Source organism: Populus euphratica, unplaced genomic scaffold (assembly GCF_000495115.2).
Source record: "Populus euphratica unplaced genomic scaffold, PopEup_1.0 scaffold7.1, whole genome shotgun sequence".
Classification (NCBI taxonomy): Eukaryota; Viridiplantae; Streptophyta; class Magnoliopsida; order Malpighiales; family Salicaceae; genus Populus; species Populus euphratica.
In genome coordinates this window covers 1,146,147-1,157,575 of record NW_011499871.1, presented here as the reverse complement: position 1 = coordinate 1,157,575, position 11,429 = coordinate 1,146,147, and the positions used below count along the sequence as shown (strand labels likewise).

The 11,429-nt window shown below is 33.2% G+C and overlaps 2 protein-coding genes and 1 long non-coding RNA gene across 9 annotated transcripts in view; 1 reads left to right on the top strand and 2 right to left on the bottom strand.

The window, feature by feature from the left end:
- Positions 1-493: 493 nt before the first annotated feature.
- On the bottom strand, positions 494-4,659 carry LOC105127315 (calcineurin B-like protein 7). 4 transcript variants are annotated; one of them, XM_011028565.1, is made up of 9 exons: positions 4,325-4,659; positions 3,217-3,393; positions 2,677-2,759; positions 2,428-2,487; positions 1,931-2,039; positions 1,737-1,789; positions 1,373-1,453; positions 1,176-1,288; positions 494-851 (listed from the first exon to the last, which is right to left on the bottom strand). In XM_011028565.1, exons 2-9 carry the CDS (start codon positions 3,305-3,307, stop codon positions 791-793), a joined length of 651 nt encoding a protein of 216 aa, XP_011026867.1. In that variant the 5' UTR covers positions 3,308-3,393; positions 4,325-4,659; the 3' UTR covers positions 494-790. The 4 variants fall into 4 exon arrangements, with proteins under 4 accessions (XP_011026867.1, XP_011026866.1, XP_011026869.1 ...); XM_011028564.1 differs by having other exon boundaries at positions 4,331-4,659; XM_011028567.1 differs by having other exon boundaries at positions 3,217-3,311; positions 4,331-4,659.
- A 3,779-nt stretch (positions 4,660-8,438) lies between these two features.
- On the bottom strand, positions 8,439-10,398 carry LOC105127316 (uncharacterized). Of its 4 annotated transcripts, none has more exons than XR_842600.1 (6): positions 10,343-10,398; positions 9,935-10,095; positions 9,656-9,755; positions 9,295-9,383; positions 9,114-9,183; positions 8,439-8,871 (listed from the first exon to the last, which is right to left on the bottom strand). It is a non-coding gene; the product is annotated as an uncharacterized LOC105127316 (long non-coding RNA). The 4 variants fall into 4 exon arrangements; XR_842598.1 differs by lacking the exon at positions 10,343-10,398 and adding an exon at positions 10,175-10,318; XR_842599.1 differs by lacking the exon at positions 10,343-10,398 and adding an exon at positions 10,188-10,318.
- A 90-nt stretch (positions 10,399-10,488) lies between these two features.
- The window catches only part of LOC105127317 (RING/U-box protein), a 9,062-nt gene continuing 8,121 nt past the window's right edge, over positions 10,489-11,429 (top strand). Inside the window, exons 1-4 of the mRNA XM_011028569.1 lie at positions 10,489-10,591; positions 10,759-10,862; positions 11,066-11,151; positions 11,319-11,409. Coding sequence (XP_011026871.1) covers positions 10,785-10,862; positions 11,066-11,151; positions 11,319-11,409 — 255 coding nt within the window. The 5' untranslated portion in view covers positions 10,489-10,591; positions 10,759-10,784. The remainder of the gene's footprint in view (positions 10,592-10,758; positions 10,863-11,065; positions 11,152-11,318; positions 11,410-11,429) is intronic.

Genomic DNA, 11,429 nt, shown 5'->3' with positions numbered 1-11,429 from the left:
CAACTTCCAATACTCCCTTCTAGACTCCACAAATCTGTGGTATAATACCACCAGTGTGGAGTTTGTGCCAGCAGGTGAGCGCGTGTAATGGCTAGAAAATCCTGGTTGAAATTGACTAGGCATTCCTTTACAAATAATGGTCATATTTTATTTCATTCGAGTCAAGATTCTAGTTCTTCTTTCTGTGCTTGAAAGCTGCCAAGAAAGGAATCGTTCAGCTTACTAGTATACAAGTTCTTTTGAATCAATAGCTGCCAAGAAAGGAATCGTTCAGCTTACTTGTCCCTCGGAGTATACAAGTTCTTTTGAATCAATGCTCTCAACCCGCTAAAGCCAAATTATATTACTGGAATCTATGTTATTCTAATTGCATATTTATTTCATGGCATTTTGGAGACCTCTCTCTTTTTCATTGATTTTGGAACCCATTTACACGATAGAAGGAAAACAGTATAGTTTAAACGGTCCACACCAAAGAATTGATCTCTGGAAATTTGTTAAAATCCCGTCTTATTGGCTTATCAGTCTTTCATAAATCACATGGTTAGTTTCTAGACAATGTGGAACAGCCAAGCTCACGCATGTTCCATCAATATACAAACCTCCAAACTTGCTTATTAGAAGCTCAAAAACTTCTTGTTAAAAGTAGCAGAAAAGGAATACTTTTGACTATAATTACACTGTGCATGCAGTGCACTTAAAGGGCGTCTCTGTAGCAGCCTAGGTTCTTCCAGCATCTCCATGTTAATGCTTACCGCATCTTATGGGAATAGAATTTGATACCATCCTGTTATTTGTAGTCTGGCACTTCGGTATTGAGTACAAAGCTGGGAAATGCTAGTGTTAATTCCCTGAAAAATGGAAACCAAGAGGTGATATAGAGAAGTATCGTGATGTACTTGAAAGCTAAAAACAAAAGGAATTCAAAATATGGAAGCTCCTGCCACTATAAAATAGAAGGAGAAATGTTGAACATATATTCTTCATGAGACAACCAGATGTGTACTTCAGCACTGTCAAGATGATTCATGACCTTTTCGGACTCAAAAGTCTCAAAAAGTAGTTGGAGAGAGAGAGAAATGACAAATGGAGCTTAAAATCCAGATTATATGATGGTATAGCATGAAACACACGAACAAACTTGAACTGATGATGTAGAGATCTTGAGGACTCACTTTAGATATGGAAGAGTCATGTTCTTCAGGAGAGATGGGTTCTTAGTTACAAAGTCCTTCCACTCTTCTGGATCAATTCTGCCATCTCCATTTAAATCTGCTTCAATCATTGTCTAGAAGAATATGATTTACTGAGATCAATGTCTAGGAGATTGAACGAAATATGAAAAATCATAACTGTTGAAAGATTTTGACACCTTGTCCACAATAGAATCAACAGCGTCATTGGTAAGTGTAGAATCCAATTCACTCAGAATAGCCAGTACCATCTCCTTCAACTTCCAGCATGAGAGAAATTCATGAAGTAGTCGAAAATTATAAAACAAATAAAAAGAAAGGAAAATAAGATTAGAAATCACAGCCCTGTAAATTTAACAAAGCATACCAAGGATGCTTTCATGATACTTCCCACACAGTTGAATATACTGTGCTTCACTGACATAACCATTAGAAATCATCATGAAAAAGCAAATGATCAATGCAATGATTCTAGTTATAAGCACATTTTATGATACTCTTGAAAAGCTAACGAGGGCAAGGGGAAAGTTGCTGGGTACTTACTTCAGCACGCTCAATATAGCCAGTTTGTCGTAGATCATACAATCTGAATGCAACTGAAAGGAGATTATTCCCAACTTTTAGTGGTGAAAATCGTAGTTAACAGGCTAAAATGACTTTTTGTAGAAATAAATTACTTATCATATCAAAACAAGAATTATACAGAAAAGATCAAATCCACACGTATTATATCATACATGTAATTTTATCCTCTTCAGAAGCATTTGGATGGAACACACTTAATGACCTAACAAACTCTCCAAATTTGATTACCCCGTTATGCTTGGCATCAAAAAGATCAAATACCTGCAATAGGTTGGCATGGCAAACACATTGTGTATATTATCTGCTTGATGAAATTAGAGTGGCTTGAAAACTAGTTGGAGTACTATGATGATGAATAATATGAAGCCAGAATAGACCGGTTCATAACTTTCACTCTACTCACGAGGACAAATGGACTCTTCAATGACCAGGCAAAAAATGCAACATTTACAAAATTATCAGAAATTGAATGCTTCAGGATGTCGGTATTACTGACGCAGCTCTCTGATTGCCTAGATAATATATAATTCCTTAAAAGCAAGGATCTCATGTCTTAGATGAAAGCAATTTGAACACAGAAAATCAAAAGATTACAAACTGGAAACTAAAAACGCAATATTGAGAATACAAAAAATGAAATAGTGCGCACCCTGTCAGAGAAAATATTCTGCTTACTGCTATTACTGAAAAGCGCTAGTTGAAATTCTTCCTGCTCAGAAATGACAGATAAATTAGCAAATACAATAAAGATCTTTCACGATCCAATGACAAGCTAAAAAGTCCTCTGTGATCAACCTTCAGCCTTGATGAACCATAAATTTGACGGTGCAAATAAAACGATCAAAATTATCTCATCATCAAGAAAAAGTTACAGCTTAATGAACTTGGATAGAGATACCTTGTGAATAAGATCATCATCAACTATGGTACGGCTTAGCTTCTTGAATAGATCATGCAAAGCTTCTATTTCGTTGACAGTAACTGTGACATAAAAATCAAACACCTAGACATGTTAATCGACAGGTTGTGATCAATCATATGCCCTACAGCTGGCAATTAAATGTATGAAAAAACTCCAGCAGCATAAATGTATTCAACTAAGTGAAGATACATGGTTACTTGACAATGGCAGGATAACGTGGCCAACTTGCTGCCATGCCAAAACAACCACACTATGTGCTGAAAAAAATGCAAGCAATGGGCTAGAAAGGAACCAGGAAAGAACATTGGCAACATGGGATGCATGCTGCAACCATTCCACGCAAGTGCAGCAAATGGAGGATGGAATCCATGAAATGGAATGGTAAGATTTTATCTAGTTGACCACGGTATTCATAATTGTCCTGCTATTCAGTGCAACGGGATACATGCAATATTCAACCATCAGATTTTAAGATGATCAAATTTGACAAAAAAGGCACTTGAACCTTCTACTTACATGGTGTTTCAGAAGCAAGTATGATAGGATCCTCATCCCTCGGTAGTTTACTGGTTTTTGTCGAGCAAAAACAGCCTTTGAAAGCATCCATAATTCTGATACACAGTTATACGCAGTTGATCCCAATGAGTCTCTATGTAATAAATGCAGCAAATCCTGGATTTTATAATAAATTTCCTGCCACATCAAAACCAAATATGAATCAATAAGACATAATTTTAGTTTGAATGGGGTAATTTCTTGTGCTTTTGGCTGGAAAATATGTTCTCCAACATAACAGTGGATTGAAAAGGCTGCAAAAATAAAATATCACTTTCTTTTGTTACAATAGCATCAAATTGGGTTGATCTGATCTTTAGGAGCATTTGATTTGAGTCAATAAATATGTATGATAATGGACAAATTTTAATTAATTCATGCATGACTTGTGCGGGCTTTGCTATCATTTGATATCAGAAAATTCTTACTCCGACTCACAATTAAGCGTCTATGCATTATTTTTATCAATTCAGCATTTTCTTTGGCTAATGTTTACATGCAGAAAATCCAGATTTCTAGTGTCAGAAGCATTTAGGACAACAGATCTAACTTACCAAACAAGTCAAGGTTGAGTGATAAATCAACTCTATCACAACAAAATCAAGAGCAGATTACATTTTTTGAAGTCAAAACACAAAGTACCCCAGTGCCAATAATGGTCTTGTGGGCACCAATTCCTTTTAATTGTTCAAGTTCATCAATTGTGAAGCACTGGACCTTGAAAAAGAAAGAAAAAAACATACACAAACAGGTCGCTGAATGATACTATTAGTGTTGCTGCAACTGCACAAGTAGGACACAAATACGAAGGGGGAGAGGAAACAAAAAGAAGAAGAAGATGCTTTATCCTCCAACAACTATTCCATACTTATAAATCACTGAAGGTAACGTTTTTTCTAAATCAATTTCCACTGCAAAAACATGAAGAAAGCCCCTTTACAAAAAGGGTCGAACTTGAGATTGTTTTATGCCCTCAAGATTCATCTCTTTCATTTAACCACACACATATGTAGCAATGACCAGAGAGGGGAAAAAACTAACAAGAACTGCCGTGCAGGGAGCTGGATACCTTTACCTGGGGAGGAAGTTGCTGCTTCTAGAATAAAAAAGGAGTTGACAATTTCACTTGCTGCATTCACAGAAGCTTGTTTCTTCTGGCTATTCATTTGTGCTGGGATTGTATTTTTATATTAATTAATGCCATCCTCCTCTTTCTCCATCTTTCCGGTTTGCCTCCATTTTTAAAACACTAATAATTTCATTTCTTTAATTGAAAAAAGAAAAAAAGAGCATTGGGCATTCTATATATTCAACGTTTGTTTCTCTTGTAACGCCACCTCACACGCCGCCACACCACATATCCTGCAGCACGGCCACGTTCATCCTCAAAGGTTGACAATCAAAAAACAGTGACTTCATTAAAAAATAAAGGATCATGGTATTCCTAGGCTCGTCTATAAATACCAGATAAATAACAATAATATCTTTTTTTTATCATTTTGAGTCAAGTCTCTATATTAAGAGTACAGTCAACGTAAGCTTCGAGGATCGAATTGCAATTAAAGTAGGTGCCTGTACCTAATTTCTTCCTCATATCAGTAACAGTGGGCCCAGCTCATGGTGTTTGCTACAGTAAGTGCCTGTTGATCTAGTGTTTGATACGCGGTATTGGTTTTTATATATATATATATATGTTTTATTTTATAAAATTTATTTTTAGTATTAACATATTAAAAAATTTAAAAATATAAAAAATTAAAATTTTATAAAACATGGCTTCTACTATAAAAGCAAACACATTCATATTAGGTGCAAGAAACATATATTTCACTTTAAATTTAAAAAATAAACATGACAATTCTGAAAAAAAAAAAATTTATTTGAAATATTTCAAAAAAATTTATAAACATATTAAAATAATATTTTTTATTTTTTTAAATTGATTTTTTATATCAACACATCAAAATCATATAAAAAAATTAAAAATTCATTTTAAACAAAAATAAATAAATAAATAAATTTTGTACAAAAAGAATTGTGAATGCAATGCCAAATATGGCCGAGGAAGAAGAAGAAAATCTAGTTTTAATGGGGTGAGAGAGTGTGGGTGTCAGCAAAATGGATGGGTCACTAAAACTGGGCTGAGGGAGTGCAGCACTGTGGGCTTAAGCTACAGTGTTAGTGGGCCGCAAGGCATTAAATTAACACAGGTACTAAAACTGTTTTCACCTTGTTTTTGTTAATTGAAAGAATCTGCTGACCACCGTTACAGTTGTTTAAAAGAAGAGGAGTTATTTTTCACACCAATCTTTTAGAAAACCTAACCTTATTTTTTAAAATATTGAAAATAATCTCGGAATTCAAGAAATCAATTGAAAATAAATCGAATTAAAAAAAGCGAAAGAAAAGAAAACATAACACAACTATTTGCATTGAATATTAATGAGCAATTATTTTTATAAAAAAATATACATATTAGATTCACAATAATCATTTAGGTAGTTAAAAATCTCTAACATTATTTGTAATTTATAACATAATTGAATAATTATTCAAACATCAGTTTAATAAATTTATTTTCAAAATAATTTTATAATAAAATAAAAATAATAAAAGATAAAGGCTATTTTAAAAATAAAAACCAGGCGCGATTGGGTTGGAAGGATAAGTTGGTGCGCTTGAACCAAAATTAAAAGAACACATGTTCTTGGAGTTTGAAGGTCATGTCTAGCTTCTTTTTTTTTCTTTTTTTTTTAACACGTTATTCATTTTTATTTTTTTAAAAACAAAAAATATAACATATTGTATGTCTAAACAAACAAAACATCATCTATTTGCAATTTTTTTATTTGATTTTTTTTAATCACCGAAAGTGGTTTTATAACTTGGAAATTAAGGAAATTAGGGTCCAAGTTTTTACGCCCTAAAAATATGAAATCCAACCTGTTTTTTAAACACCCTCCCTACATAAACATAACACCACCAAAAAAAATTATTTGAACCTCTAAAATCTTATTTATAACTATCAAATATATTTTAATCATAATAAAAACTCAAAATCAAATAAAAAAATTAAGATCTGTTAAATACACACCTCAGATCATACATAAATCTCACTGGTTCAATTTCTTTGTTTCTTTTGTAAAATTAAATTTTAATTAATTATATGATAATAAAAATAAATATTCAATAAAAAGCCAAGAATTTTCTTTTAAAAAGAATGATGGGTTGCTATAATCTTATTTGAAAATAAACAAAACTAACTTTTAATGGAATTTAAAAAATGCCAAATCAAATATATTTTAAACTAATTTAAGAAATTAATATATATATACATTTACTAATTAAATTTTAAATTAAACAAACTTATATCACGGGGGGAATTTTTTCTGAGCTTCCAAAAATTACAGACACCATTATTTCTATTTGCAAGTAAAATCTTAACAACTAATTTCTAAAATCTAATTGATTGACAAGCGCTTTACTGTGAGATCAAACATTTTTTTGATATAAAAAAAATGAATGTGCAGCCGTTTCCAAGCCCCTTTTTCACATAAAAAAAAAATACTTGATAGGAAAATTTTACTTCATTTTTCTACTCGAGAGCTTCCACACAAAATCAACTTGGGAATTTACCATCAGATTTCAAATCCAATAACATCTCAAATCAATGTTGATAAATATACAGAGAATCCTCCACTAACCATAAGTCGCACAACATTTGATTACTCAGGATTCTGAAGAGATGCTTGGATTATAACATTACAATTATAAAGTGGAACTATTCGAAAGAACTTCATGGAAACCATCTCAGAAAAACTTCATGAATGCATCAATGCTTCTGAATTCACTCAAAGGCTTCATAGTAATTGATTCATTTTATTAGCTCAGACCTAATTTCCATTCTGCATCATGTTTTCTCAACAAACCAAGCATTTAAAGCAGCACTGCACATTGAATAAGGCCTAAGATGTTGCCTTGTAATGCTTAACTCTCTTAGTCACTGATGCTTAATTAGTTAAATTTGACCTTTCATCAATGTAACCAACGCGCTTGTTTTACAACTTAAAAATGCTGTCACGACCAAAGGTTTACATAACATTGGCAGAGGTACATATGGTAGAAAAATAAGGATCCGTTTCAAGAATAAAGCCGGATATGTTGTTCAGATGCATAAAATATTCGAAGTCCATTAGCCAAGTCATTTTTATATCTTCTCGGAGCCACAAGGACAAGGTGATCTACCTCTCTAGTCCAAGAAAAGAGACCTCCTCGCAAGATCAACCATGTTGATCTGGTCAGCTTTGCTTTCGCACCTAGCAAACAAAGATCAATTGATAGCATATATTCCGAATATCCCAAATGTATAGGGAAATCTAACATAATAAGACATTGACAGGGGTTGTAATGTTATGTTCTAATTGCAGATTGCAGAAATAAAGTTATGAGGCAATAGACTTTCCTACGCAAAGAGAAAATTATTAGCTTTTTTTAGGAATAAGAATAGAAGAGAGAGCATTCATCCAGTCATCATGGCATGGCATCATAAGAAACTGAATTCTTGGATCCTGAGACACCTCTTATTTCTAAATATAAGTGGAAAGAAATGACAAACACAACAATTTAACCAATCAAAATGCACCCTGCCAACTTTAACTGCAATATTCCTCTCATTAAATTCTTTTTCTTTTTCTAATTTGTGTTCTTTTGTGGTTGTCCTTTGAGCCCCTCATCTGTACTAGCGTCACTTATTCTCATTGGCTCCGTAACATGTTCAACTAGCAACACCATAAGACCACTCAAGAATAATAGTGCTCCTATAATTTTTTTTCAGTTTAATCCTTGTCAAGTTTTAAAATAATGCACCTGGCCTACAGTCCATTTAGTCAAGAACCAATAAGTTAATCAGTTCGACCACAAAAAGAAAAATCTTAAAACAAAGGAGAAAAGTGGACTGCAAGAGTTAAGGGGGGAAAGACCTTGAATGCAAGGATCCTAGGAGCTGAAGAACAATTGAACAAAAATCAAGCATGAGATCCAGGCAAAACATTTCAAGTAAAATAGGCAGGTTTCTTTCACCATATTTGTCAAATAGCTAGAGTGCAGGATTTAAAGCAGACAGGTTAATCTATTGCAAACCCAGACTCATCAAAATCATTTCATTCTAATCACTATTTCCTTAATATCATCGACTAATTGCTTTAATTGGTTTGCCATTTCAACATGTTTCTCTATATCACCTATTCTATTTGAAAGATTTTTATATGACCATTAAGTTTGTGCATGCAGTTTTCTTCCCCGGAACGAATAAAAGAGAACAGTTGTGCATCACCTGTGTAAGGAACTTTTCTCCATAGTTCTTTTCAACTGCAGTCCTAAACTCATATAGAAGCTCTGCATATTCTTAAACCACAACAAATGACAAAACAAAAATCTCGAGACGTAGAATGATTTAAAATCTAGAAAAGAAAAGAAGAAATATCAGTCGATTGGAAATGGAATAAAGTAAAATTACTCTACCTATAAAGTTACCCTCTTTTGTCCAAGCCTAATGTAGAACTCATCATTCAACAACTTCTCATTGTTTGTGCCAAAATCAATTGCTACAGGCAAGCACTGCATATATTGAATACAATTGGAAGGTTTTAGTAACTAAACAGCAAGGGACCACTCATAACTCTAGTAAGACAGTAATTGAGGCGTGTCTAAATAATATAAAAAAAATGAGTGAATGAAATTGTTGTACATTTGATAGAAAATTTATCCCTTTTTCTCTGGAACCAGAAGCTTCCAAACTCATCCATCCAAAAACACAGAATATCAAAATCAAATATACCAGTGGTTAGAATATGTCAAACCTTACTGCAAAGGGACGTAATGCTCCTAATGTTGTCTATAGAGAGAGTTTTCCTATTGGGATTCCCATTCCTTAACAAATGTAAAACAATCGCATCAATCAAATTAACGATGATCCACTCGTTAAGAGATAAGAAGTGGTATGCACATCCAATTTGTAAATAAATTTATGAGCATCAATACCTGGCAACCAACATCCCCAACCATCAGTAAAAACAATGACTTGGATATTTCTCTCCAGCCAATTCTTCGATGCTTTAAGAATATTGCCCCTGAAAAATCCATTTTTTGCTAAATACTCCATATTTGTTTAGAAAAGAAAATAAAAAAACTATAGAAAATCCATGTAAAAAGGTGCACATGAATGAAAATGAACAAATGTTATTGTGATAGCAATTATTCAAGCATCATTGCAGGTTGTTGGAAATACAATATTCTGTATAATGGTTCTATTGGGTAATGAACTTCAAATGTATAGTCCAAATCTTTCCTTCTTAAGAGACGAGTTTCAAACTTTTGCAATTATAATTTTATAATAATATACCATCCCATTATTTCAGCAAGAATGCAAGAAATTTCCCCAAGGCTTTCGAGTTGAAAAGTAGTTTTCATCTACTGCTCATGGCTGTTTTGTCCTTTAGCTCCTGTCAATCATGTATTCCTTCATCATAATGCATCATGTAAAATCTGGGCTATTAAAACAGTAAGCGAAAGGGCATACACCATAGAAGACAATTCTGTTTTCTTTTTTTAAAAAAAGTTCATTTGTGCCCAATGACCCTGAAAAAAAGCCTAAAAGCAAAGCAAAGAAGAGATCAAAAACCTTTCTTCCTTGGATGACAACCGATCCTCGAAGCAAAAATCCCCACCCTTTTTCTAACACGGAGAGGCGATGTGGGCTGGCGATCGGTTTGAGGATCGTTGGTGGAAAGGGAAGATCGACGACATGAGAGGAAAATTGTATGTTGGTGTCTGTCCCTCACCCTATTTTGAGACAAAAACACAAAAATGAAAAAAAAATAAAATTATGATAACAAACAAGCCACGTTTGCAAGAACTCAACTGCACACACAAACCAAATATCCTGGGAGATCAATAAAATTATCAATGAGAAACACTGTTTAATCCATAGTGCGCATGGATTTCTTGCTCTGTTTTAGTGTTTTTTTATATAATTTACAGTGTAATGTAAGTGTAAGTGCAAGTGTAATAGTAATTTTAGGGCTCTTACTACATAATCAATCCACTTTCTAATTCTGGACCCCAAAACCTCACTTTTGAACTATTAGGCCCAAACTAGGTCTCAGAATAAAATAGCTCGCTTTGCTATTCAAAAGAAGTCAACAGAACCCAAAAAATAAAACGTTTTGGCATTTCAATTGTGCGAAACCTGCAAAGGGTGAAAAAAAAAAACAAGAATAAAATAAAAATCTGTCTGTCCCCTGCTTCTTTAATGGCGCTTTCTCATTCTCACTCACAGGTGATCTCTCCTCTCTAATTTCCCTTTTTGCCCTTCCGATTACTCATTCTTATTCACTGATCTTCGAAGTAAGGTTTTCTAATCTTTTAATTCATGTCCCCTTAGCTTATTATTCTTGTTAATTTCTAATCGCGTCTTAATTTTTTAAATTCTGGTGTTTTCTTTAGATTTTTTAATTATTATCGAGATTATTATGATAATGGAGGTGGATTTTGTTACAAGTGGAATATTAGAAGAAGAATTGCCTCTTGAAGTTGACGAGAATATTCATGTAAGTTTCATTTAATATCACTGATTTATTTTAATATCAATTTTTTTGCCCTTTTTTTTCGGATTTTCTAGTTTTGAGTGCTGAAATTTCTGTTTAGAAGCACTAATTAGATGTTTTTTCGGTCAAAATTGCTGCTGCTGCTTATTATTATTATTTTTGTTAGCCAATAACATAAATATTATTTCCATTTTTATAATTTGCAGGATAATTATAATTTTGAGGGCGAAAGATGTGGGATATGCATGGATATTGTTATTGACCGGGGCGTTCTCGATTGTTGCCATCACTGGTACATGTTGTTTTATTATTATTAATTCAACTTCTTTCTTGCAATTTCGTTTTACTAGAGAGAGATGAAGGTTTTGAGCTTTGGTTGAATTTTTTGTTAGATTATGCAATTGCACTGAATGATGCGCAGTGAAGATGATCACTTGGGTTTGTTTGGGAATTTTTCAGGTTTTGTTTTGGTTGCATTGACAATTGGGCCACAATCACGAACCTTTGCCCACTCTGTCAGAATGAATTTCAGTCTATTACATGTGTTCCGGTTAGTGATTTAAGATTTTG

What these genes read in the sequence shown, in the direction of transcription:
- LOC105127315 (XM_011028565.1), bottom strand. Translation starts at nt 3,307, where the DNA reads ATGGATGCTTTCAAAGGCTGTTTTTGCTCGACAAAAACCAGTAAACTA. An exon ending in ATGATGATCTTATTCACAAG is followed by an intron (nt 2,488 to 2,676) that starts GTATCTCTATCC and finishes ATTTCTGAGCAG; the next exon opens with GAAGAATTTCAACTAGCGCT. An exon ending in GCTATATTGAGCGTGCTGAA is followed by an intron (nt 1,454 to 1,736) that starts GTAAGTACCCAG and finishes TCATGCTGGAAG; the next exon opens with TTGAAGGAGATGGTACTGGC.